Source organism: Dermacentor variabilis, chromosome 5 (assembly GCF_050947875.1).
Source record: "Dermacentor variabilis isolate Ectoservices chromosome 5, ASM5094787v1, whole genome shotgun sequence".
NCBI lineage: Eukaryota > Metazoa > Arthropoda > Arachnida > Ixodida > Ixodidae > Dermacentor > Dermacentor variabilis.
This window is the reverse complement of record NC_134572.1, coordinates 67,768,773-67,795,558: the sequence shown is the minus strand read 5'-3', so window position 1 is coordinate 67,795,558 and position 26,786 is coordinate 67,768,773. Positions and strand designations below refer to the sequence as shown.

Sequence of the window (26,786 nt, the reverse complement as noted above, 5' to 3'; positions counted from 1 at the left end):
AAGGTTTGACGAATAACGAAATAACTACCCTCTAATAATTTTATAACCACTTGCCTCTGAGCCCTTCCTCTGAAGTGGATAAGCGTTAATACTGGCCAGCAAGAAAAAGATGAACATCCAATTCACGTGAGCCACGCGGCAACGATTCATCAACATCGACAAGAAAGATTCACGCGCCGAAGAAGGCGAAGAAGCTAGCGGTGAATCAGCTGCGTTTCCTGCTGTTCTCCCGTCACGCTGGCTCCAGAGAAAAAATGCCGCGCGTAAGTGTTGCCTTTCTTTTATCGCGGTGAGCTTAGGCTTCACCATTTCGTGGCTCGGACGAGGCTAGCTCGGTAACAATAGTTGTTGAAGCCCCAATTCGTCGCTTCCTAGTATATTAGCATACGTGTCGTACATCATAGGGGGGCAGTTCCTCTATATTGTCAGTCAGCTTATAGCTAACGAACACTAATAGCGGTGAAGCAACGCTGAGGGTTTTCAGTCACTCAAACTTTGTGCTCTTGCCCCGTGATACAAAGCATACACGTTTACAAAACATGGTTAGGAGCGCAGTCACTGTTCAAGAAGCTTACCACGACACGAGAAAGGCGTGTTGCGGTAAGCTTTCCGCGCGTCACATTTTAAAGAGAAGCTTTTCTTGCGAACCATCCCGAGCTGTCTGTGCTGCTGCCGAGCCTTGCGGAACACCTCAAACACAGAAAATAAAATGACATGCCAGATGGTGGGACTAAAGGTCAGGCTCTCAGCTCAACAGCCCTGTGCCTTATGCTGCGTTTCATACATAGTGTGCAACAACGCGGAGGCCAGAAAGACTTCTTTCGGCGTTCGTAACGAGAAAGTTTAGTGCCTTTTGCCTACCTGAAGTTATGTAGAACTGGTCTTCATTTATGCTAAGTAATGAGCGAAAAAAAGTTAAAATCCCTAAATATTTGAACGAACTGCGTTATGCGGCTGTTAACACGTCGTTTTAGGTCATTTTGCTTTTGGGGTTTTTGATTAGCAACCCATTTCGGCAGCTGCGATAATCTTGGGTTGCAGATAGCAAGAAGCGATAAGAAGGCTGCGTAGTACTTTAGTGGGCGCCAGATCGAATGCTCTCTGGCTGTGCCCATGCGGGCGCTCGCTTTTTGTAAAGCCTCTGCTGACGTCACACACACGCTAGCGCGGCTCGCGCAGCGAGCATGAGTGACCACGAAATGCGTGAAGTGATCCGTTTTCATGACGGAACTTCTGCGTATACATATATATCTTCTACGGCATTGCGCGCTGAGTATGAAGCGGAGTGTAACCATTAGACCCCAGTTAGGCTACAATCACGCGCATACCTCTTTTGTGCCGTCGCTAGCCATAGCTACGAGATGATTGGCGCATGCGTGACGTCACGTGTGGGCGTCAGTTTCCATTGGGTCAAAAGTAGAACGAAACTTATCTCTCTGTTTCGCGTCGTACTTACTTGCATACACGTCTCCACCCCGTTCTCCCTTCGACAACCAACAGGCATGGCCTTCGTCCTTGCGACGTGAGTGTGTCGACATCTCAGTGTGGCACGAATTGCTACATGCACTATGGTATAACCTGTGAGCGGTGCGGCGCACTAAACATACTTTGGGTGATATTAAATTTCTGAGACGTGCGGTGCGTAAACGCAAACATTGCAAGAGATTACACGTTGTACGGGTTGACAAGAGCGCGTCTCTGCGCGTCATTTAGTTTTATAGCATTTCATTAATTTTCTTCCCGAAAGCATCGCTTCACATAGATTTCAGTATGTCTGTTCGACGTGCATATCTTCTTTTCCCGGAATTTAATGAGTCCCAATCAATCAGATCAATCAATCGAATTTTCATTTAATTATAAGCAAAACACACTATTTACCACGTGCACGGGCCCTAAGCCGTCATGGCTAGACCTGAACCTATGCATTAATCTCAGGCAAGGCCCACCGCACGGGGCCTCCGCGTTTGCTTGCCATAAACTACGCTCTGAATTTACGTCTGCCTGACAGTAACGTGCACTGCTCTCTCATGTGTGCGATGTCGAGTTTCTGCAATATGTCGCAGCTTGCCTAAGCGAGTTACGAAGTGTACGATGGTTGCGCATTGCGCTTGTTGGTGCTTCGTAGTGAAGGCCTGCGGCATAGCGCATACGACACACTACTAAAGAGCGACGCAGACACATGCAACACGGCGCTACATTCAACAACGTTTATAGTTCCGGGATCAGAGCTATACACGTATTACACACATCCTCGTTAGGTGTCACTGACCACATAGTGCTCCCAGGATGCTCTGAGCATGTGATCAGTGACGCACCTAGCGAGCTGGTATATGTAGCTCTGTTTGCTCTTTGATGCGTATTTTTCTTGTTTCTATTAGTAATATTCCTTTCGCTGCTTTATTTGTCTCGCTTCTGTCATGTCACTGGGTCGTGTAGTTCTAGCCGAGCCTTCGTTGCGGCTTCTTTGACCGCGGACCTCAGCATCATCCCGGATGTTGCAACAAAGCCTGAATTCGTCGCCGAATGCGACTCCTCGCAGCACGTCGAGCGACCCTTCGCTGGTTGCCTCCCCGCACGAGCAGCCGCCGCCCCAGCAACAAGCGGCGGGCTCGCCCGTCAACGCCGCCATGGACGCGCTGCGTCGCTGGCGTCCCGCGATCAAGGGGGCCACGCCCACGGCGGCCCCGGACGACCCGGCGGCCGGCGGTCGCCACGAGCGCGCCATGATGGTCGCCCTGCTGGTCAACATGTCGGCGGGCACGGCGCTGGGCTACGCGTCCGCGTCCATGCCTCGCATCGAGCTCGAGCCCTGGTACACCCTGCCGCCCAGCACGCCCCAGAACCAGTGGGCCGGCGACGTCCTGCTGCTCGGGGCGGTCGCTGGAGCGCTGCTCTCCGGTGAGCTGGCGTGGCGGACAACAGGTCGAATACGAGAGACCCCGATAAATGGATTACGGCCTGTGCGTCGAACACGCGAAACTTGCTGACCGATGCCAAATAGCTCGTTCGTAATGAACCGGACATTGGATATCGGACTCGAGGCGTTCTTTCGGGGCATCGGCCCGTCGCGTTTTGCTTCTGGACTCACTTTCTGCCATAGGTGCGGTGAGCCGGTACCGTGCCGACATAGAGAGGCAAGTGGACTGGAGCCGGTCTACACAATCCCTCATATTGAGAACGCCATTCTCAGTGATGCTGAGAAACAGTTCGAAGCACAGGCAAAAATTACTGCCTGCTAAACTTCTAGCTCTGTTCCCAATAAATCGATTTCTTCCTCGCTTATTTCTTACACTGGAGACAAAACATCCGTACATAACGAACGCATCACAAATGTTCGCTCAAATTCGTTATAGGTGAGTTTGGGCGCGTCCAATTATCTAATACATCGAATAATCCTTGGCGCATAAGCCTGTTTGTTATAAACGGGCTCGACTGCATTAGGCACCCAGTGCTTAAATTTGGATTGCCAACAGCCGCGCTTTGACACGCAGCTTAACGGGTGGAGAGAACAGTATTCAGTAGGACAGGCTGCATTTTCGCCTCGGTAGATTCACTGCTCATCTTGAAGCACATGTGTCTGACCTGAGTGGGAAATGGCGCGCTAGAACATATACGAGCGCACGCGATCCTTGGAATGCGCATGCGCATGAGCCGAGGTTAGCTGGACCTGTCGGGCCTTAGCAAACGTTTATATAGGCGGGCGTCTGTCAAAACTTAAAATATCGTACCATTTATGTGGCCTCCATACTGCGCGGCATTAAGATACTTAGATGGGCTAGTTCATCGCAGGCTTGATGGAACATCATTATAATGGTGCGTTTTGAGGACAGGACACAGAAAGAATGCACAAAGGACAGTCGCCGATCTGATCTATTGAATGCACAGAGGATCGGCGACTGTCCTCTGTGCATTCTTTCTGTGCCTTGTCCTCAAAACGCGCCGTTATAACCATGCACGGCATTAGCATAACTTAGTAGGGCTCAAGTATGCCTATAGTTTAAACGGCAGCGCTCCTAAAGCATGATCACCACGCGAAGCACGCAAAAGCGAAAATGAGATAGAAGAATGGTGAAACAAAAGATTTACAATATATACTGCTTGCGATGTTTGACTTGCATGGTATAACACTCGTTGTAACTAAAACAGCTTCGCTGTTCGACCATCTCCGCAGACTGGACGCGGCGGTGATTTTCTAATTTGTGTTTTCGTTGCAGCAAACACATGCCTCAGCCTGATGCGAATATTTGCTCCCTCATGTAATTGTTCTTAAGGGGGGCTAGCCCGGGCCTCAATAAAGCAAACTTCTAATTACCCAGTGTGTCATCGTACACATTTGCTTTCCCGATTTCTCTCGTGACACACCTATAGGGCTCCTGCTCAACCTGCTGGGCCACAGGAGAACGTTGCTGCTGTCCGCCTTCGGCCTAATCAACGCCTGGATATGCGTCATCGTGTCCAACAGCATCACCATGCTGCTCATCGGCCGTGTAACGTGCGGCATCTGGCTCGGCGTCTCCACCAACTCCGTGAGCCTCTACGTCTGCGACGTGGCTCCTCCCGCAAAGAGGGCCTTCTTTGGCGGGCTCACCGAGGTGCGCGGCGGGCGTTTTACGCCGACACCCTAAACGCGGGGTGCAAATTAAGTTTCTCTGGGCTTAAACTAGGCCTTTTGATTGTGATTGGTTTCAAATCCTGCGATCTACCATCTTCTCGAATCGAACTCTCTGTGGCAATGAGGTGAAAGGATACAGGGGATGGAGCTTCTGTACATGTGTTAGGGCGCCAAGTATAGTTCGGCAGACTCTGACAGCCGCTTTGAATCAGCATAGCCCGGCACTTGCAACGGTTTCGCATTTGCCCAAACGCGGAAGAGAAAAAAGCGGTTAATAATAAAATATTGCAATGCTCTTTTCAATATATGAAATGCAATAAATAATATGTTTGTTCTCTGTTAAACTCACGCGAATGATGCTGCACTGTATTCAGGAACGCTCTTTATTGTGCGTGCTGTGATTCCGTAGCTTTCTCTTCATGGCCACAGAAAGTTGCCCGTAAGTATAGCCTCCTGGCTAGCAGATAAGAGAACAACTAGGATAGGCATTTTTCTCGTATTGTGTTCCTGAACCAGGACCAACTACTTCATTTGTAGCTTCGTGCTACTGTCCTGTGGATGATGATTTTTCGCTTTTACCCTAACTATGTGGGTGCATGAATATTGAACTTTGGAATACGAATACAATGGTATTTGTCCTTTTATTCGTATACTATTCGAAGTAATCGAATGTTCGCTTCTTTTCGAGAGTAAGCGATAAAAAACTCCTCGGAGTCTCGGGGGAAAAACAGTGATGCGCCTAGTGACCGTTTCGATTATTCTAATACAGGGAGCGGTGTTTGTTGCACAGGTATACCATCTTTTGAGCGAACACATGGTACAGATAATCTCTAGTCAATGATTTCCAGTCACTTCAACGAGGACACTAAGCTTTAGGCAGCCTTTGTCAGCCATTGCCTCTTTCGGCAGCCATTGTCTCTATTTGGGTTAAGTGGTGTGGAAGAATTTCGAAGTGAAAACTAGGCACGGCTTGGAGGAACCTCAACTTTGCGTACTTATTCTTAGACATTAATCATTTCATAGAAAAAGTAAACAGAGTAAGCGATTAGGCGCCTTTATTTAACCCTAACTGAAAAACAGAAGAATGTGTGACGATTTTAAACAACGAGAAAATAAAGTTGCACGTAAATTCATAAAAAATTCATAAAGAAGGTTGCTTCTTATATATCCAGGAGGCTCGAGTAGACTGACTTGCCATTCGACGTGGACCTTTCTTTATAGGCCTCGTGGTATGGACTGCGGAGAGATACTCCCTTGACGGCTTTCTGCCTCTGGCAGTTAATGCTTCGGCACTCTCACAAAATGCGCTTCTCACCTTTTTTTTTTTTTGCGTGTGCACTTTACAGGATGCTCCCATCTTTTCTGTTTTAGGCATTGTTTTAGACATTTGTTTTAGACAAAGTTCGCATTTAACTCGCATATCTCAGGCCTAAAGGCGCTTTGAGTCATCTGGACCGTCTGCATCGCCTACAGGTGGCCGTGAGCTTGGGCATGCTAGCGGCCTACGTTCTAGGTAGTGCTGCGTGGCAGATGTCGGCGGTCGTGTTCACCCTGACGCCGCTGTCAGTCTTTGCGCTGCACAACCACATCGTCGAGAACCCGCGCTGGTTTTCGACCAAAGGCCGCTACCGTGACTCAAACACCGCCATGGTGCGGCTTTACGGAGACGACGTGCCCACCGACTTCAGGTACAGCAGGACGGGAGACGAATCGAACGCCTCGACAATCGGCCGACAGAAGGTGGCCAGGTGGGTAGCGACCAAAGGACGCACTTGTCTTTACTGCTGCAACTGTAGAGAACGTAGCAGAGCTGATAAGGTACTTTAGGGCACCAAATTTGAGCGTTTGGGCGAGATGGGCCTCCACGACCAAGGTTAGCTGGCTCAACAGACACGGACAAACAAGAATAAACACTCTATAGGCGCTGAACTAACGATTGAAACGTTATTTTCCAGGGAGCGGTATAAAAACATTTCGCACAATGAAAAAAGAAGTAGATCTGCCTGATTTGCCGTTTTCGTTTCGGTAAAGCCTTGGAGCCGTATCTTGCATGAACGTAATAACATTGCACAGGAATAAAGCTGTCACTTTCGTGGTGAATAACCATGCATATTGCACGAGGTAGCACGCTTGCACTGAATAAAAGTAAACACAATCGTTTCCGATCTAACACACACCGTTGACTGAAGCTTTGCTTCAGATGAATTCTGATTCTTTCTTTAGTCGCGGTGTCCACGGCACGGTATACGCGCTCCTTGCTCCTTAAGGTCGACCCCTTCCCCCTATTAGCTCAGCGCGTAGGCAAGAAAGGCAGCTGACTGCTACTTGTCCACTCGTGCACACTGACCCTCCGCAGGATGCTGTCGGTGTGCCTGCTGCTGAACCTGCTGCAGAACCTGCCGTGCGCGCAGCTCGTGCTCCTGCACGCCGTGCAGGCGGTGGGCCCCCTGATAGACGTGACGTCGCCGCAGGAGTCAGCCTGCCTGGTTCTCGCCATGCACGTCGCCTGCACGACCCTGTTCGCCGCCCTGACCCGCTGCATCGGCCGTCGGCAACTGCTCATCGTCTCGGCAGTGCTGGTCGCCGGCGTCCTGGCCGGCTTGCGTCCGTTCGATCACGTCGTCATCAGGTTAGGTCGCCCATCGCGCAACACCGACGAGCCCGAAACGAAGTGCGGGAACGGGGAGGGTTGGTGATCCACGTTGTTTAAACAGAGAAGAAGCAGACGGAGAACGGACATACAAAACGTCGTTTGGATAATTACTCTAGCGTTGTGACAGTTCGGTTGCAACAGCGTTGCTTTGGTGCCAGAATGCGATCGATTCGACCAAACAACGACGACGACGACAACAACAACAACAACAACAACAACAACAACAACAACAACAACAACAACAACAACAACAACAACAACAACAACAACAACAACAACAACAACAACAACAACAACAACAACAACAACAACAACAACAAACAAACACAATCTGGAACAGTTTCATAGAAAGCTGTATTTCGCGAACACATCGTCATTCAAGGCCAAACTGCACGCACGCTTGCCGGCGCTCGAAAGCTCACGCCCGCGCGCCTGGTGTTTTCCGCGCCTCACGAAGAATTGCGGTTTGAACCTACGAGACGCGTGTCACTTCGCGCCCACCTGGCTCACTATTTTCGCCTCGGTAGACATAGTTTCGTATTTTTGTGAGGCAGCCAGAGCACCGACATTTCTCTGAAGAAATCTGTGCTCGTGCCGCGCTTCGACGCGTACGATCTGTCCCGCACCATCTGCGCATGTGATGGCGCGTGAGTGCGAGATTCGCCGGCAAACGTGCGTGGTTTGGTTTAACAAAACTTGTTGCCGAGCTAGTTGGTTCATGACTTAAAAGCAAAGGTTACGGCGCTAAGCAGACGAGGACGAAGTGAGACACAAACGTATTCGCCCGTATGTGTCGTTTGTCTCTCACTTCTTTCGCGTCTGCTTAGCACCGTAACCTTTGTTTTAGGGTTCAAGACACAGCAGCGCCTGAACTTGGAGAGGACTTGGTGGGGACTTGGAGAGCAAGGACAGGTGAAGAGGAGAAATGAGGATGAGGTGATTCGCTGGCGAATTCGTAAACATTTTCTATGAGGGTGCGTTTGCCGCCGCTTCCTTGATCTGCAGCTGACTGCAACTTGAGCTAACAGTTTCGTTCAGTGCCCGTTTCTTAAGGCGAACCCGCTCACCCGTGCAGCCGGTGGTCGCCCGATCCGGCCAGTGCGACCAGGTGGGACGTCATGGGCTCCGTCTGCCTGCTGGTGCTGGCCTACTCGGTGGGCCTGTGCCACGTGCCTCCACTGGTGGTCAGCGAGCTGCTGCCCCTGAAGCGGTGGCGCTACCTGAGCTCCTCTCTCCTCTGGGTTTGGCGCTGGCTGGTCGCCTTCGTGATGGTCCACTTCGACAAGGAGCTGCTGAGGGCCGGCGACTTCAGGAGCATGTCGTTGGCGTTCGGCTTGGCCGTGCTGCTGGTCGCCGCGGCCGCTGTTCCCTTCGTGCCGGAGACCGAGGACCGCACGTTGGCCGCCATTCACCGCGACGAATGACGACGTGACCCGGCGCGGGTCTTATTCCCCGTCGACGCTGCGTCGGCCTGTCGCAATGATTAGTTTCACTTCGTGCCTGGTCACCAAACTTTATTAACTGTGCCTTACGGATAGAAAACGATTGTATTGTCTCTTTTTTCTTTCACGTATTTTGTATTTACGGACTATGCTGCGCATTCGAACCATGTCACCTGTTCTTTCGTCATCACGTCAAAACACTGCAGCGCTTTATCTGGCTTCCACGTACGCGTTCTATATTTTAGCAGTGGTCACTGTAACGTATATATGCTGCATGCGCCCCTTTATTGAAAACAACCGAATCGCTCACTCTAGCTAAACGGGTGAGGCTGAAAAACAAACATTACTTAGCGCGACCCGGCTATAGCTCCAATTTCTCGTTATCGCGTGACGCATTTTGCAAATGACCATATTTCGGACGCGAGTTGCAAATGAACTTGCGGAAAAAAATGTTAGAACGTTGTGGTGTTGAGTTCTTGTTTAAAGGAGTATCATATGAAGGAAGAAGAAACAGAAGCGTATGTAAAATCTAGACGGACATGACCGGTTTACAGACAGGACTCTTTCGGCTTCGGCGTACTTGCCCTGCCAAGCTTACATTTGCGCAGTTTCATAGGGCATTTCTTTCCATCATTTTGCGGGATGATAAACACGTTTCCCGAAGCCTGTGGTTGCGCACAGTTTTTGCGTCATTAGTTATGCGTCATCCATACTACCTGGAGGCGCAAGTTTGTAAATAGCTAGGCAAACTTCAGCAGCTATTCTGAGTTATTTCGGGCTATACCCGCTTCGGAGCGCTTTACCAATTATTCCTACAATCGACGTTGTATACTCGCCCCTTCTCGTCTCTTTGTAGAAGCCAGAAACGAAGAAAACGAGAAAGAGTAAGGCTGGGGGGGGGGGGGGGACCTTGTAGAGCGTGGAGCTGGCAGTGATCAAAGCCAGTTAGCCGCTAATGTGTCTGCGCATTGGCGCTGTGCTGAAACTGAATGACATTGCATTAAGGCGCTAACCGGATACTGAGTACAAATGCCTTAGGAATTGTGTCCGTCAACTGTGCATTCTTTTTGCGACAGTACCCATCAAAGAAAGCCATAATGTTCGAAGTTCCCCATTCGCATGACATTCAGTGTTCACATTCCCTGATTGACAGCCGCTGCTGTCTATACAACCGATAGCGAGCAATTAAAAAATATTTGACAGTTAAGCAATCTTACTAGATAGTACTTGGGACATTCGATGACGCCATGTGGGTTTTAAGCGAGTTTCCGTGGAAAAAATGCTCGAAGGTAAGTTTAGGTGACGCATGATACTGTGTATTGCTATCGAAAAATATTTTTCTTGATGGCCATGTAAAAAAGCAGTGCATTTTTGTGGTGTATGTTTTGCTGTGCTTTTGTTGTGCATCTTTTTCTGCAAAGGAGCACAGCTTGCCTCCACGATTTCGTTCGGGACAAACAAGATTACTTGCAGTACGAAGCTCGCAGATCAAGTGGTAGAACTGCTTAGATGCAGAAACAAATGAGCGTTGGAACCTGAACAGAGTTAGAAAAAATCCGATAGAGGCTCCGAAAACACTTCATGTTAGGTACAAACCAATAGGTTCATTGCTTGTGTTCATAAGCAATAGACTATTCATTCTTGCCGGCTGGAGTTCTGCTTCAATGAAAAGAACACACGCCCGTAATGCCTTGCTGTTTCACTCTAGCGCTGCGGATTAGTGTCGGACTGATTTTATTTCGCCGTAAAACGCGGTGCTTCCTGCGATGCACATAACTATTGTGTCTTACAGCACCCGCACACTGAGTGGTTGTGAGTGTTGATGATGCAATCACAGCGACGTGAGCTCTTGTTTCAGATCCTCACTGTCAGGCGGCAAGTCGTCCTGGTCTTTCATGGGGTATCCAAAGCGGTTGGCGGCAGCGAAGTCCTCGGACTCGGCATCCACTCGCCTCCAAAATGCGTCGTGGTCGACAGGCGGTCCTTGACCTCCGTACTCCTCTGGCAGAGTCTTCGGAGAGATCTCCTCGTGGAGCTTCTCAAAGTTGTCTCCGTGGAAGCGAAACTTGGGGATAAAAGAGTGCAAGGCACGAAAAAGAAAAAAGAAACGAAAATAAGTTTTGTGCAACGTAGATTCAATTGTTCCCAAATGGCAGAAGACTCAATAATTAGGAATGTCACACTTAAAACGTCTTCTACATCGAACGCTAACACCCCTTCACTGCTTATGTAAGAGGAAACCATTTTAATGAAGCCGCGAATTATTTTTCAAATGCCCCCCCAAAAAAAGAAATAAGAAGCAATTTTTCTAGGTTATAGTTTAAGATTGAAGGAAGAGTGCAACAATATATTACTTGTGCTCAATTTCTTAACAGCCAATAGATTTCATTAAAGTAATTGCGGCAAATCCGTTAGTGTAGCAATCATACAGATTTTCACTTAAGAACGTTGACATTTCTTTGTCACAAACGGTAGGCACCGCTAGCGGCATGTCCCACAGCTACCAGAGTGGTCTGCTATGACTCCAATACAACAGTCGCACACGGCATGCTGCTGCGAGTCCCGATGATGCTTTTTGCCTCTAAGACTCGCGAAAACTTATAAGTACAGCCGCATGCAGCAAATGCGGTGCGTATGGAGCAGCGAGCGGACAAGCTGGTTCAGGTCTGGCCGTGTCTGGGTTCTGCGTCTCTTCGGCCGAGCTGTATTGACGGCCCTTTTGTTAGCTTCAGCATGGAAAAGCTGAATTTTCGGGAGTTGTTCGGAACGTGTCCGTTCGCTTTGTACGCGCAGACTTCTACACTGAGCCTTGTCCTTACCTACACTATCGATACATATGATTTTTAAGTGGTGCAACATTTTGTCGCAGTTGTCATTTTCAACGTAGTTATCGAAAGCGGTAACCAAGTAAAGAAGCTTCAAAACGCGATACACAAAGCCCGCAGCGTCGTGGGCGTAAAAAGAAGCGAAAAAAGAAAGGAAGAAAGAAAGATAAAAAGCGAGTCATAACATCAACTTTAACAGTGATATCCGCCAAACACATCAAGGTCATCACCTATCGTCAGCAGCGCACTGCCGTCTGAGGGTTACATCTTCAGCCTCAATCAGTTACTTAATTAATATCAATGCTGAGCGGTGGCGTTTTATATATATTTTTTTCGTGTTTGCAAAGATAAGAGGAACTAGTTACAAAGGGAGGCTCAGCAACTTGATTGTCTTAGTATACGGGCCACGGAAGCCGCGACACCATTTAATTCAAAGCGCTTTGTGCAACCGATTGTGCAATTAAGCCAAATGCCACCTAATAAGCCACGCGTATAGTAAGTAAAAAAGTACGTGACTTCGCTTACCCTTTCGGCCAGCTTCGCCTTGATGAAAGGCTTGATGAGCGCAAAAAACATGTCGAACGCGTACGATTGTCTCACTATGTGCACTGCCTTCATTCTCATCGGCATGCAATCCTGGAACGTAAAAAAAAAAAGCAAATCCATTACACCATGCGGGCGACCGATGACAGTTGACATACACGGACAACAAATGTCAGTCTGCACTTTCCTTGAGATACATGAACAGCATGTCGTCAACGTTTCCTTTCCCCCCAAATCAGGAGCTGCTACGTGGCGAGTTTCGTTGCAGGTCGTGCACACCTGCGTGTCGAAACATCGAGGGACAGCTCGCGGTAGCGAGTTGGTTCCCGTCCACGGCGGCCACATTTCGATTGGAGCCAAATGCAAACACGCTCGTGTGCTTACATTTAGGCGTACATTAAAGCACCGCGGGTGGCCAAAATAATTCGGCAATCCTCCACAGCGGCGTGCCTCATAATCAGGTCGTGGTATGGGCAGGCGAATTCACAGAATATATATTTGAATTGTAATCGTTAACTCTCTCTTAACTCTCGCTTTTTATACAGACGTTGAAAACCGTCGAAGTCACATCGCTGTCGGTGAAGTAGCGTGTGCATTCCTACACACTACTAAAATCAGTGTTTTCTTTTCGGGGGGGGGGGGGGTGGAATTTTCTGAACATTTCCACGCATATTTTGGCCGATTAAACCTGGCGTTCGTGCGCCTCCAATGTTGTAGCCACACGTAGAAAGACGGGCTCGCCCTGTCATAGTGTACCGATTGTTGTAGTACGTCCTCGAATTTCAGTGAGGATAGCAAGGTAACGTAGAACGCGCAATGACGCCCGTATGGAATGGGGGTAGCATGATAGCCGTGTGTTTCGATATCACGACCGACAAGCGCTCTCGCTGTTGTTGCCGCATCGAAGTGTATTTAAGTTTCGAGGGTACAAATTCCCCTAAATAAACAGTTCGCTGTGTCTTGGGTATTTCTACTTCCTGCCTCCTCGTCTTGCATCACTTTACCGCGATATTATTATAACTAACAATTTAAACTTCAAAGCCTTAGCTGCGACGTCATTCCACTATATATGCTGAAGCAAATGAGCTTTACAAGCCGGATTCGGGTAGTTTTCGTCTTTATTCAACCATAGCTAGTGGGAGTGCTTGTAGCTATCTACCTCAGAGATTATTTTACTTCGCGACTATCTAATATCCATCATGTGCGAGCTGTGTTTACGGAGATTAGCTTGTTGCTACCTGGGAGATCTTGTCGTCACGCATTGAAGTACCTGAACTTTGCTGTAGAGACTCTTTCTAGAGAGAGAGATGAATCCCGCATTGACTGGGTGTCCGCACCTGGATATATTCCAGGGCTCTCCTGATGAGGCCGAAGCTCAGCGATAGGATCTTGTCGGCCGTAAATTCGGCGTAGTCCACCAAGAGCACAACTCCTAGGACCTGCGCTGCTGGGTCGGCCGCTATGTGTTCCATGCAGATGAGCCACGTGCACTGAAGGTCTACGTAAGGAAGCTCGTTCGGCATCCATACACCTGGAGTAATAAGAGGTATATATATCATATCATTCTTTCATCAGACAGCCAGACGTCCTTATGGAAGCTATTAACTTGCAAATTATACTTAGTGTTTCTACTGGCGTGTAATACGAACCTCCTGCATATGTGACCAAGCAAAGTTTTCTTTGCGATAAGAAGTTATACTTTGTGTTAGTGCCGGTTTGTGTTGTCTTGCCTGGAACCGTTCCTTTATATCACGAAAACAATACGAAGAAATATCACAAAAACATTGCTTTTCTTGCCACACACACAAAAAAAAAACATACGAAAACTAAATAAAGAGATGCAAGTGAAAAAAAGATGCACATGTCTGTTTCATAATCTCAAAGCTGAGAGCTGTCATACGCTGAGTGCATGCAAGATAAAGCCCCATTACCGGGCTCTAGCAAGCACGGAGGTTTCACCAATTCGTGCAGTACCTCCGTGTTGCTAGCGCAAGTTCGTGAGCATGCGTTTATGAGCGAGAGCACTTATATGTAAGCTGCAGCAGGTGCAAGAGAGACGCTCGTGCTACGCTTTTCAGTCACTGTTCTAAGCGAAGGGCCTTTAGTTTATATATATATATATATATATATATATATATATATATATATATATATATATATATATATATATATATATATATATATATATATATATATATATATATATATATATATATATATTTCTTTCTCCGAAGTTCAGTAAAATACGCAGCCGAAATTTTATGTACTAGGCTTGGTGCGATGACACTTCTGAGCAACGGTGCGATGTGAAAGGCTGTCGACGATAGGAGCACAAGTCTGTCTAGTGCCTTCTCTCTCTCTCTCTCATAGACAGCACAAATGTTCACGTAGTACGAAAGAATCATAACATCTTGTCGTAGCCAGAAATGAAGTTTCGCGGAGAGAGTGAGATATATATGGCATGCAAGAAAGCAATGCAAGTAGGTTAAGAAACATCGCACCCGTTTAGCTATCCTGAGCTTACTTCATAACTAAAGCGTGGAGCACCTAGCGACAGATTCAGCGTCAATGCGTGATTTAAACCCGGCTCGCTTTTTCGTCAGTTGCGGCTACCTACAAAGGCAACACAGTTATACCACAATCAATGAAGTCATCTCCGCAATTTCTTATTCCATACTGTTTGTAGATCTTGTACTAAATCTGTGGAGAACGCTGAAAGAACGCCAAGAACGCTGAAAGACGTTTACGCACTCTAAATCATTTAGCTTAATTTACATATTTGAGCAGCTCTTTCAGAAATTTCACATATTCGAAGAAAGCATACATTACCACGCTGAGTTTGGAAAGTAGTAAATGCCGCTCCGGCAGGAGCTTTCTTCGAAGATTTCAGTTGCTAATATTTGATTATTTACTTGCACAATTTCCGGTTTTCGCAGTGGTGAACTGCTTTCCAGTGCGGTCTGTCTACTGAAGGCGTCGCAATCTACGGCAAAGGTGACAGTGCAGCAAGAGCAGTAGTCTGCCCGCAATGATAACATTGAAGCTATAGAACACAAGTTGGTTGCATAACGACATATAACTTGCCTGGTTTACAAAGGATTATGGGACGCCCACGAACGTCTTTCTCGGGCATCACCATCATCAGCTTGCGGCCCGCCGGCGGTGCCTTCCGCGGCAAGAAGTCCCGGAAGATGGACACGCAGGAAGCTCTGTTCCTGTAGTAGTTGCGGATAGTTTGAAGTGCGCCGTCCACGTTGTACTTGCGTACCCGGAGAAAACGCAGCAGGAACTTGGGATCTTTGTTTGCGTTGAGCTCCGCTTCCGCTGTGGCACAGAAAGCGAAAGCACGGGGTCCGAGTTTAAAATGAGCTGAAGATATCTGCATTTGTTAGAACTTGTTGGGATCTCCAAAGAACATTGGTCGAGACTACTCGTGACCCAGTTTCACTATTGAAAACAAAAAAGTACAGGTTTCCAGCGGTGTTTTAGAGAAACAAAAGACACAATAAACCTGGGGTTGCATTTGCAAAACTCCTATTACGTAGAGTTTTCTGATTTGCTGGATGGGTCGGCGTGGCAAGCGATCACCGCGGTGGTGGTCAATCGCGGATGCCACGTAGATGAAAGGAGCTTTGTCAATACGGGACCCTACAAAAAGTTCTTACGCTATAGAATTTGTCGTAAAGGTAGATGACAGTCATTGGCAATGTCAGACGTATTACCAGCGAAGGCACCTGGCCAATAGTAAACAGCATTTACGAACGAAAAGCTTTACTCATACGTCACCTGGGCCCGAATTCACAAACACGTTCTTACGCTAAAACTGTTCAGCAGAACAGCTGCGAGCCAATTGGGATGTTAGACATCATTAGGAAACGCGCCTGGCCTAAGGAAAACCACCCTTACGGAAGAAAAGGCTCTGTGTATTCGGTCACTGGAATTTATAAGTTACTAATGAAACAGGTCAATCGTGGCAGGAAGCCTGCATTTGCTTACAAGTTACGGAACCTAAGATAACTTCTGATTGCTCGTTCTTGGGCTACATGGTTCATGTGGTAAAATGAAGATCAATGAACTCGAATCTGAAGACGTGAACAGAGGTGGTGGGAGTAGACAGGACAACTCTTAACCTGTTGAGGTCAGCTTGCTTAGTAATGCCCAAGGTGGGCGAAGTTAAAACTAAAGAGGGGTTTCGAAAACTGCTGAAAAATCTGGGCCGAATTAATCATTTTTGTTCGTAAGTGCCGTCTGCAATAGGCCGGACGCCTTCACTAATAATTTGTCTGACATTGCGACTGGCTGGTGTCTACTTTTGCGATCACTTCCAGCGTAAGAATGCTTTCTTGAATATTGACCTATAGTATTACGTTTTTGTTGACTAACTAAGCGCTGTTACAGGAAGGCACCAGTTCCTGGGTTCACAAAGCAAATTATTTTATAACGCGCTGGTTGGTACGGATTTCCGTTACTGAAAGGCGGACGTGCAAATACGGATACAAGTAATGACGAAAGCAAAACCTCTAAACCAAAAAGCTCTCAACCGGACTGGTGACCTCGATTGATTAATTATTTGTCGTTGCTCCTCTTTTAGGGGCAACTGTGCTCGTTTTCCTAATCGGTTACTGCTCATAAAAATCATGTCTGTTGGTTCTTTCTAAAGTGACATTTATTGCTCTTTGTCTGTGTAATGCTTGCATACGATGTTAACTCGCTTCAATCAAGTGCCACGCATAAAAGAAAAAAAAGTATTTCGTGATCTAATTGTTATAATATCTGTTTTGCTAAAGGTCTTTTCTCAAATACGGCCGTTGGAAAGCTTTACTTATTTAAATATGTGTGTACTTATATATATCCGGAACAGGAAGCTGACAATACAAATTCGCCTTTCGTGTCCATGTAACGGCTAACCGATTAAGGCTTCATAAATGGGCAACTTGACCCCATCCCAGAAACCAAAGTAATGACGCACCTTATAGAAATTTAAATGTGGCAATGTTTTAACTAACATCCGCTGCTTCTCCAAATTCATCCTTCTCGTTGTTTGTTTCATTTCTGCAGCTTCAAATTACATCGTTACTGTGTCGATGCGATGTTTAAGTGAGTGGTGACAAACACCGGTGAAGGGAAGAGTGTTAATGTGCGTTCTTGTAACTCGCACAAATATATTCGTACATACATTAAAAGGCGTTTACGAAAAATTCTTCTGATAGGCTAAAGAGCGAATTAACGCGTATTTTATGCTAATAGAATAATTGGTATTTTTAGCACTTTGGGGCAGTGAGCCTCGAGTGCACACCTAGGAATCTTGGATATTGCCCCTATGATAATTCGTTGAGCTTCGGCGCATCACATCAGTGTACCTGAAGAGGCAGTACTTTCCAAGATTTATATTTCAAAAGATCAACCTAGTTTCAACAAGTTTTCGTTATCAAGGTCGATAGGGTACTTACTTTTATTAACGTACGCATTTATCACACTTACTCGGCAATTAGTTCTGCGTTATAACAGTATTTTGGTCCTGACCTAAACACTGATATAACGTAGGATTAGGGGCTGAAAAGATGCTTAAATGCGTATGTTATTAGAAGGAAGTACCCTTTCGACGTTGCTACTAGAAACTTGTTTAAACTCGGCTAATATTTTGTACTATACATATTTTTAAATGTTGCCCATTGAATTACGCTGCTATATTGCAGTGAAGTTCAACAGATTGCCGAAAGGGTAACGTCTAAAATTCCTGGAGACGGCAACAGATGGCTGCACAACCAAGACCTCACTAGTTCAGCGAAACTATTTCAAGAAGCCAACGAAGTAACGCTTATTGACTACTTAAATATTCCCGGTTAGTTATATATTGGCTCTGAGGTTGGTTTGGATTTCGACTGTCATGATCATCGATGGCAACGAGCACCCTTGCGAAATGGAATAATTTACGGCCTTGCTAAGAACGGTTGGGAAGAGATAGATAGATAGATAGATAGATAGATAGATAGATAGATAGATAGATAGATAGATAGATAGATAGATAGATAGATAGATAGATAGATAGATAGATAGATAGATAGATAGATAGATAGATAGATAGATAGATAGATAGATAGATAGATAGATAGATAGATAGATAGATAGATAGATAGATAGATAGATAGATAGATAGATAGATAGATAGATAGATAGATAGATAGATAGATAGATATTAATTTATTTACTGAAAGGCAGAGAGGGCGGCCTGAGCTATACCTTGCTCTGGCCTGTTACTCGACACCGAGGAAAAGGGACGGATAGGAAAAGGGCTTGTTAATGATGATGTTGAGAGAAGGTGCGTATATACAAGGTCACAGCGTTGTGGCATCTCTAAAGCCATGCGCCTCGCCCAGTGGCTTCTGGAAAAGTTTTAGCGGTACTTTTACGCAGCGCTAAAACACAGGGCAGAGAGTACATAGTACACATGACACATGTGTCCGACATCTGACACATCTGACATCTGCCTGACATATAACACATGGGACTGACACATGACACATAGCAGATGTGAACATAGTGCTGCTTTCCCAACCATCCGACCATGAACCAACTCGCCAAAGTTCTGCTTGCTAAGAACATTTGTCGTCGGCCCCCGGCTATAGGTATAGTGAAGAAAGGCTGCACCGCTTGATCCAATAAAAAGTACCCATGATTTGAATGGAAGCTGACGCTTGCACCAGCATCTGTAAGTGGTTGTAAGTCGCCTGGTCACGCCGACAAGCCAATATAATAATTAAAAGAAAAAACACTGTACCTAATCGAGCGTTTCCCGTTGATGTAAATATTTCGTGCGTTAGATCGTTTTTATTTTTGCCCGCTTTGCCTCTAATCGACTGAAAATATAGAGTATTCAGCGTACGTGCTTCCTGCAGCACGCCGACGTTGCGACCGCCGACCTTTGCACGGACGTAAGCAGTTCTGTAACATTGAGTTTCAGAAAGACGGACTGTGTGGCAACGCACGCTTAAGATGCGAAGCCGCAGATGCGTAGCCAGTAAAGTATTATTTTTTTGCAGTTTGTACACGAAATATGCCTCTGCTTCTAACCGTTTGTTCCCTTCGAAGCATACATATATCGACGTTTATGATACCGAGCGGTTTTCCTGTTAACAAACATCCTGGTCAGTACTCAGCCTTTAATATCCCACTATCAATCGGCATTGATTTCGCTCGCGTCGGTGTTCGCCGTAGCTGGCAATGAACGAGGACTCTGTTTTGACCTTTTTGCACCACGTGGATGTATGCGGCATTTTTTTACATGTACGCTAGTTCATATCTTTCGCAATTATTTCAAGTCATGTAGAAGAAGCTCTAATGTCGTTTTATGTAGACTTGCTCCTACCTACTCGATAGCGCATTGGTTTCCAGACGTTTGTCCCTACAAACGATACAAAAACGGAATAAAGAAAAACTACACATTCTAAGCAACTCATGTTGCTTAGGTTGACAGAGTCCGCGCCAACACAGTAAAAGAGCGAATTCCTCACTGCGGCTAACAAAGCGTCACATTTGACAGGTAATACATTGAACTTTGTGCGGTACCCTGACTAATGTTTCCAGAAAACAACAAACTATGGTCATTCCAACAGATCATGTTGTAAAAGGGCTACAACCCCGAACTCCTTTTGCTTATTTTACTAATCTGCACACGGCGTTACAAGCAGATGCGACGGCTAGGTAGTGAATCCACAAGAAAATTCTGCCTCCATTAGAGACCCTTTTCTCCCCTCCATGGCAGCAGCGTGTTCAGGACCCCAGACAACTTCCTCTGCTGCATTATTGACAGTCATGTTAGCCAAGAAAATAGGAATATTTTGTAGCATAGCATGCTGTAGGCACATATTTTTGATGTGTTCAGATAAGCAGAACGTATGCCATGCATCGAGCTCATGTATGGATTCTTTTTGTTGTACTTCACAATAAGGTTCACTCGTCGAACACTCCAATTGTACAGCAGAATTGGTGCCAACTGGAGAGTTCTATAAATTTAAAGACTATTCTAACGCGCTTTTCCAGAGGGCTTAAGAGGAAGCTTTAGCTCGGGCCCAACTCCGACGCGGCCTATTCAAATACACGTAAAACGCAAAAAAAGAAACGTTTTTCTGAGATAACCGCTGGACATTTTTACGTAAAATTTGTTGCATTTGAGAGAGAAAGTTAAATTCTAGTAACTGTTGGAATCGAAATATCGGTTGAGGGCTTGAATTTTGTTAAAAAGATTTTCAAATATTTGACAGTCTGAAACAAATAGAAGCACGAAGTTTATAAATTCATAGATCGGCATCAAGAAAAGATATCGCGGTTCGTTTTGTAAACGGCTTCTATTAGATTATTCAAAGCGAACAAATTCGATATGTCGTTTAAGATCTTACGTGAATTTGTTACGTTGTTTACAAGGGTTCTGGAAAATTTGTATTTACATATTATTAAAATTTTTTATATTCATGTGTAACACGTCAATTTTGTCCGTTTTAGATGTACTATTAGATGCAATTCACAGAACTGTGTTACCATTTTTTGTTGTTGAGTTAGGAGGTGTAAACTTGATAGTGTCATTTTTTTGAAAATTTTCGATTGTTGCCAATATTTTATAAAAATTTGACGACCTAACTAAAAAACTAGAGACGAACAATCACTAGATTTTACGTTTTTTCTTTGAAATGCGACAAACCTCGTCAAATTTGATGCAGTCGTTGCCGATAAAAACGAATTCTACATTTAGATGTATTTAGATGGGAGCACCGATCTAAAGCTTCCTCTTAACTGGCAGTCTTCCGGGAACTCTGTTGGTAATCACGAAGAGGGTCTGTAGCCGACGTTGCACAAGCACTACCACCACCACAAGGCATCACACCGTCGAAATCAATGTAGTTTCCGCAACTGCGTTCGCGACCGTTACGTTTGTGCTTCGACGCTACGGTGCACATTCGCGGCGTCCATACGCTTGCCCGCAACCCGCGTTGACGAAGCCAAACGTTACTGTGATTTTTTGAACAGTGTTTGCCCCGATGTCGATTACGAGCACACGCTGTGCGGCAGATACAACGGGCAGGGCGTCCACGCATCAAGGACAGACTTATCGCGCGCACGCGTTCGTCACGCGCGCACGCAGGTGTGCTGGAGTGGAGCATACATCCTCATTCTGGTAAGCCTTTCACCTGGCGCAAGCGCGTTACTGAAATTCTCAACGTAAAATGCGTCAGAAAAATTGTATACGACTTACACACTACCTGCGGACATGATAGAATCGGACTGTAATTTGAATATACGAGAAAACATAATTCTGTTACACAAAAACTAAAAAAAAGAACCCTTTTTCAGGTGCCGTTTCCTTTTCGGTGAGTACGGACTCAAAACTTCCGACCAACTAGAGGATAACGGCTTCACTGTAAAACATGCCGCACAATGTAATCTTACCTTCCAAGAGCTGCGTGAGCTTCTCGAGCGCATCCTGTCTCTTAGCTTGTGTCTCGCCCAGCTCTTCTTCCGCTATCCGCTGCAACTTGAAAGGTAGAGCGCCCACCGAAGTGTCGTGCACGTCATCGACGGACTTCTTGGTGTACACACCGGACATTGCAAGGTGTGGACGGTGGCGGCCGCAGCAGAAGAGTCAGCGCGCCTGTGTGTCACTCTCGAAAGCCGGGAAACCTTGCGAGAGTGAGAGTGGCCTCAGACTGCGCGGATGGAAGGGTCACACGTGACCATGCAGAGATCCCTCCACCTCTCTCGTTCCCTCGACAACGAAAATGTTTATGCGAACAGCGGGCTCCGGGGAACAGGTTACAGGGAGAGAGCAGCGAGAGTGAGTTGTAATGAAGGCGGCAGCCTTGAAAGCTGTTGTCGCAGTGCCTGATGCATACTTTAAATGAATGGGCCACGAGGGGAGGCGGAATGCCCGCCGCGCTGTGTCCTGGTTTGCTGCGCGCTACGCGTTGCTCCAGGTCAGCAGGCTGCACTGCGAGGGTTATCTGCATCGTATTGATTGCGCTTCACGTAATTCGAGTATGCGGCGCATCTTATACGGCCTTGCATTGGAGTATCAGTAGGCCACTTTTATTTGACCCTAGATATGAACGCGGCATGCGGCTTGGCCTCAGCGGAAGAAGCTGAGATTGCTTTACCGATCACTGTCTTATATGCTAATCAATACCTTTACAATACGCCGCAGCCAAGCAAGCCGACATGCGTTCTTCCACAATAACTAATTATGTCAGGCAGCAACTGCTTGTCTTACACATTGTCGCTTAGTGCTACGTTTGTTTCGCGAAGCCTCTTCGAACTGTGGGACGCTCTAGGCCAGTAACAAGGCACATGGGCCCTTCGCAGGGAAAGGCGACTAAGCAAGCGTCTGTATAGTTTTCGTGAGCGCAATCACGATCCTTCCCATGGACCTGCTTGTATGTTCAATACTTCCCAGCTGACGAAGCGTATTTGCACTTTAAGCCGTGACGTCACGAGAAGAGCCCGAAAGCTCGTACATTTCAGCAGAGGCCACGGGCGACGGTTAGCACGATCCTCTTTTTTACGTGAAATGTCTTTTAATTTTAGCGTTATTCGGTCTAAAAGACGTCAAGGTCAGTCCACGCAGATATACTGTTATGTTAGAGGTGCTGATGTGTGCTGCTACCCCCTGTTACGTCCAGTAGGAAGTATCATGTGCACTTACGCTAGCCTGTTGCCTGAAACGTTAGCCTGTTGTCAAGTTCCAGCTTTTATTGAAACTAACACTGCATTGTCAATTCCAGTTGCAGTAAAAACAAACATGACCCCCGTTTCTTTTCTCAAGATTACGTCAGTGATGACATAAATTATATGGTGTGAATCTCTAGACGCCTCAGAGCATACTAATATCACCGTGTATTTGCGTGACACAAAAATAACCCAAATCGCTATCCAAACTCCTTACATGGATTCGTTTATCTAGAAAACTCTTGTAAAGGGTGAAATATGCTGTCTAGATACCACAGTACAAGCGCAGGTGAGTCTTATGTGTCCAAGTAGCAGTAAAAACGTAAATTGGACATTCATCGCTATTTCCGCAACATCCGTTTATGACGAGGACTATGAAGGGGATAACGAAGGCGAGGAACTGCAATTATTGTATTTTCGTTTATGGCAACAATGATTTACAATCACTATTTAATAAGAAAGTTGGACTAGTTAGCGTTTTCTAGACTTTAAACATCGTTAACTACAGTGCTAAAAAGACGCGGGACGAGTACAAGAGGCACACAGGACACAATGTCAGACAGGACACAACTAGCGCTGCGTCCTGTGTGCTTGTTCTCCTTCCGCGTCTTTTTAGCGCCAGTTAACAATGTCTCAAGTCTGAATTTCTAGGCGTTGAATGATGTCCGAGCCTAGCTTATTAAAGCATTACCTTTTCTTAGTTCATTGCTCAGTTTCGCGCCATTGGCGTGGTTCGTAGGCGCAGATAGTACCATGGCATGTGCCAGAAGGTATTTCCATTGGTTGACATGCACGGCTCATCGCCTGTGCTTCCACCAATAAGAAATCACATTTTGTTCACGCTGACGCCAAGCTTGGTTACCTGAAACACAAACAGATGGTGTTGCCCTCCGTGCGTAACGGGTGAGGGAAATTAACCGACTGCGCCCGCCATCGTCATCATACACTCGTCGTCATTTCATTCTCTTAACGCCATCGTCGTCATACCACCTTCGTCGTTGCATCGACGTCATTCCTGTTTCAAAATTTCTTCGTAATGATGCTGTCGTGACTGAATAGTGATTATCACTGCGTTGTCACGTCGTCGTCGTCATGGCGTCGTATTGATATACTCCAGGACGTTGGAATGTCATACAATCCAGGAGAGTCATATACTCCAGGACATCATGGAGCAAGGTAGTGCGGCCATTGTGGTCGTTCCATTGTCGTCATTCCAGCTTCATCACCGGATTCTTATCATGCAGTCGTCGTCACGCAGTCGTCGTCATACAGTCGTTGTCATCTATTGTGCTTATGCAGTCGTCGTCGCGCTGTCGTCGTACACTCGTCTTAATTTCAGAAACGACATCCAATTCTCATCATGTCGTCATCGCCATATCGACGTCATTCCTTTTTCGTAATTCCATCGTAATCACGCTGTCATCATTCAACCGTGATTATGCCGCCGTTGTCACACCATTGTTGTCATTGTGTCATAGTTGTGACACCATTGGGGTCGTTCCCCCCCCCCCTCGTCATCGGATTCCCATCGTGCTGTCGCCATTACGCCATCTTCGCCATATATTCGTCGTCATACAGCCATCGTCACGCCACCGTCGGCATCTACTCGTCATCCGACTGTCCTCGTGCCGACTACGTGATGCGGTCGACGTTTTACTTTCGCCATATCATTTCGCCGTCATTCCATTGCCGTCATGCCGTCATGCCGTCGCCGTGATGCCGTCGTCGACGTCATATCGCCTTCGGCTGCGCCAGTGATTGAGCTCTCGAGCTTCGAGGAGGAACGAAGTAGTTTAAACGACAACGCTATAAAACATCACATGCAACGAAATGTTATGGAGGGAGAAGGACCTTCAGACCCCCAAGCGAATCGACGAGCTCGATATGGGGAGCGAGAACACTGAGCCTGCACCACATCTAACGCTTAAAGAGCCATTCGCGTTACACGCTTGTAACCATCCTATGACTTGTTTTTTTTTCTTTTATTATGGATTTTTGAGAGAGACAGATGAAGTGATTGTCTCGACCCGGATATGTTTTGTCGATTTCAGCCAGGTTCCACAAAATTCTTGCAGTTTTCGTTCATAGTAAGCACGACAACTCCGACTTTCGCCTTACTTGAAGAAGTGCAACTGACATAGTGAGATGATGGTAGCTACGAAACATATTCTTTGTGAATTCGCTTCCAGAAGGCGTCAAGACAAATTTCTCTTCGTCTCCATCGTCCTTTTGTCGCTTCTTTCTTAGAATTGTACTCTGTTTCAACAGCCTTGTCTCCAGGGAGAGAGAGTAGCCATCGACCTTTCAAGACTTGAGCTAGTGTTAGCGTCGTTCTTACAATTGACTCGATAAGGTTGTCGTTGGGCGTGAGTTTAGCAATAATTCAACTTCTGTCAACACAGTCTAAAGTTCATTATTATCAGCTTATCTTTATTTCAATGGGGAATAAGTATGTGTTTCTTATTGCGTTCAAGATGATCATTTCATTGTTTTCTGTCGAGACTATATGGAACATGGCTTCGCCAGTAACGCCGCACAATTGTGGGCTGTCTGTGTACATCAAATAAAGCGCATGCGTATTACAACGTGAGGCGTCTGTTTATTGGTATCGGACCTAGAACATTGTCGATAGCATTGCGGCAGGCTGCTAGATCAGACAGCATGACTTTCTTTTTTTTCTAAGCCGGGCATAACACGCATACTACTCACACAGAGCTAGGAGACCAAGACGGGCTGCTATTAGCGCTTGGAAAGAAGGTCCGAGGAAGAAAGGAGAACGTCCAGTCGGCGAAGGGTGACTAACTATCTATTTGAATACAGCTGTCTGCAAGGTAAGCTGGTCAGTGAAGGAAATTCTCAGTCACGTGGCCTCTTTTGCCCTGGAAGTTGCTTTACGTTATGTCCTAACAGTACTGGTGTGCGGGGCCGGGTGACAAACTCCCTCGAGGAAGTCGCTGCACAAGTAAACTATGGATAAATCTGACCTAATCTCTCTGTTGTATATACGTAAATAGTTATCTTATTTACTATATCCTGTCTCCATGTTCTTCTACACCCGCTCCTACCAACCCCCCGTCCTCAGAGCTGACCACCATTCAGGTGTCGGCAGGCTGCGCCAGAGTTACAATGTGGTCAGCATATCATGAGAACTCATGATATGCTGACCTCATGAACTCATGAACTCAGTCATATCTCATGATATGACCAATAATAATCGGGCCCCTCGGTTAACCCCCCTTTCTTCTCGTTTAATGTGTCAGCAGTAATTTCTTTCTCTTCGTTTTTATTCATTCATTCATTTATTTTAATAAACAACAAACGACTACTATTGTGCTGTTTTTTTTTAGTGTCCGAGCAGCGAATAAACACAAAATAGAAATGTTTTACGAAAGCATTGCCGTTGGGTTCTTTCAGTGCTAAGTAGCACAAACACGTGTCGGCGCAGGCTGCCGCGGTGGTGGCTTAGTGGCTCGGTGCCGTTGCGCGGCTAAGCACGAGGCTGCGGGATCAAATCCTGGCCGCGGTAGACGCATTTCGTGAAGAGCGAATAAAAAAACTAATCCGGAGTCCTCAAGTACGGCTAGCCTAATAATGCTATCGTGTTATCTGGCACGCAAAACCGTCTTATCTTTAAACCGTCTTACTTTTTACCGTTTTTATTTGCACGTGCCTGCACGCCACAGTAGGGCTTGTTTCTTTTCGTACACTATCGTTTTTACCTGGGTTTCCCATCAAGCAACGCAGCAGCCCGTGCTTCGGTATCCAAAGGTAAAACCACAATGAGCTGCATTAATGCGCTTGCCTTTCACCCGGCCTTCGCCGGTCTCAAGGCCGACCACGTGCAGTCTGCCGTCTTTTGCCGACGTAAATATTTCGATTGTGCGGTCATTACCGCAGTGAGATGAAGGTCAGCAGCCCAGGAAGACCTGCGCTAGCGAAGGAAAAAGCCAATATTCTTTTTTCGATGGATAAAATTGTGTTTATTTAAGATAAATGGT

At 46.4% G+C, this 26,786-nt stretch overlaps 2 protein-coding genes across 3 annotated transcripts; one reads left to right on the top strand and one right to left on the bottom strand.

The window, feature by feature from the left end:
• Positions 1-12: 12 nt before the first annotated feature.
• On the top strand, positions 13-10,329 carry LOC142582740 (solute carrier family 2, facilitated glucose transporter member 6-like). Of its 2 annotated transcripts, XM_075692747.1 has the most exons (6): positions 13-263; positions 2,540-2,898; positions 4,369-4,592; positions 6,086-6,360; positions 6,969-7,241; positions 8,341-10,329. In XM_075692747.1, the coding sequence occupies exons 2-6, from the start codon at positions 2,628-2,630 to the stop codon at positions 8,687-8,689; spliced, it is 1,392 nt and encodes a 463-aa protein (XP_075548862.1). In that variant the 5' UTR covers positions 13-263; positions 2,540-2,627; the 3' UTR covers positions 8,690-10,329. The 2 variants fall into 2 exon arrangements, with proteins under 2 accessions (XP_075548862.1, XP_075548861.1); XM_075692746.1 differs by lacking the exon at positions 13-263 and having other exon boundaries at positions 2,477-2,898.
• Positions 10,330-10,424: 95 nt separating this feature from the next.
• On the bottom strand, positions 10,425-21,782 carry LOC142582742 (alpha-tocopherol transfer protein-like). Its single transcript, XM_075692752.1, has 5 exons — positions 21,517-21,782; positions 15,160-15,399; positions 13,413-13,606; positions 12,058-12,168; positions 10,425-10,772 (listed from the first exon to the last, which is right to left on the bottom strand). Exons 1-5 carry the CDS (start codon positions 21,671-21,673, stop codon positions 10,539-10,541), a joined length of 936 nt encoding a protein of 311 aa, XP_075548867.1. The 5' UTR covers positions 21,674-21,782; the 3' UTR covers positions 10,425-10,538.
• Positions 21,783-26,786: the final 5,004 nt, after the last annotated feature.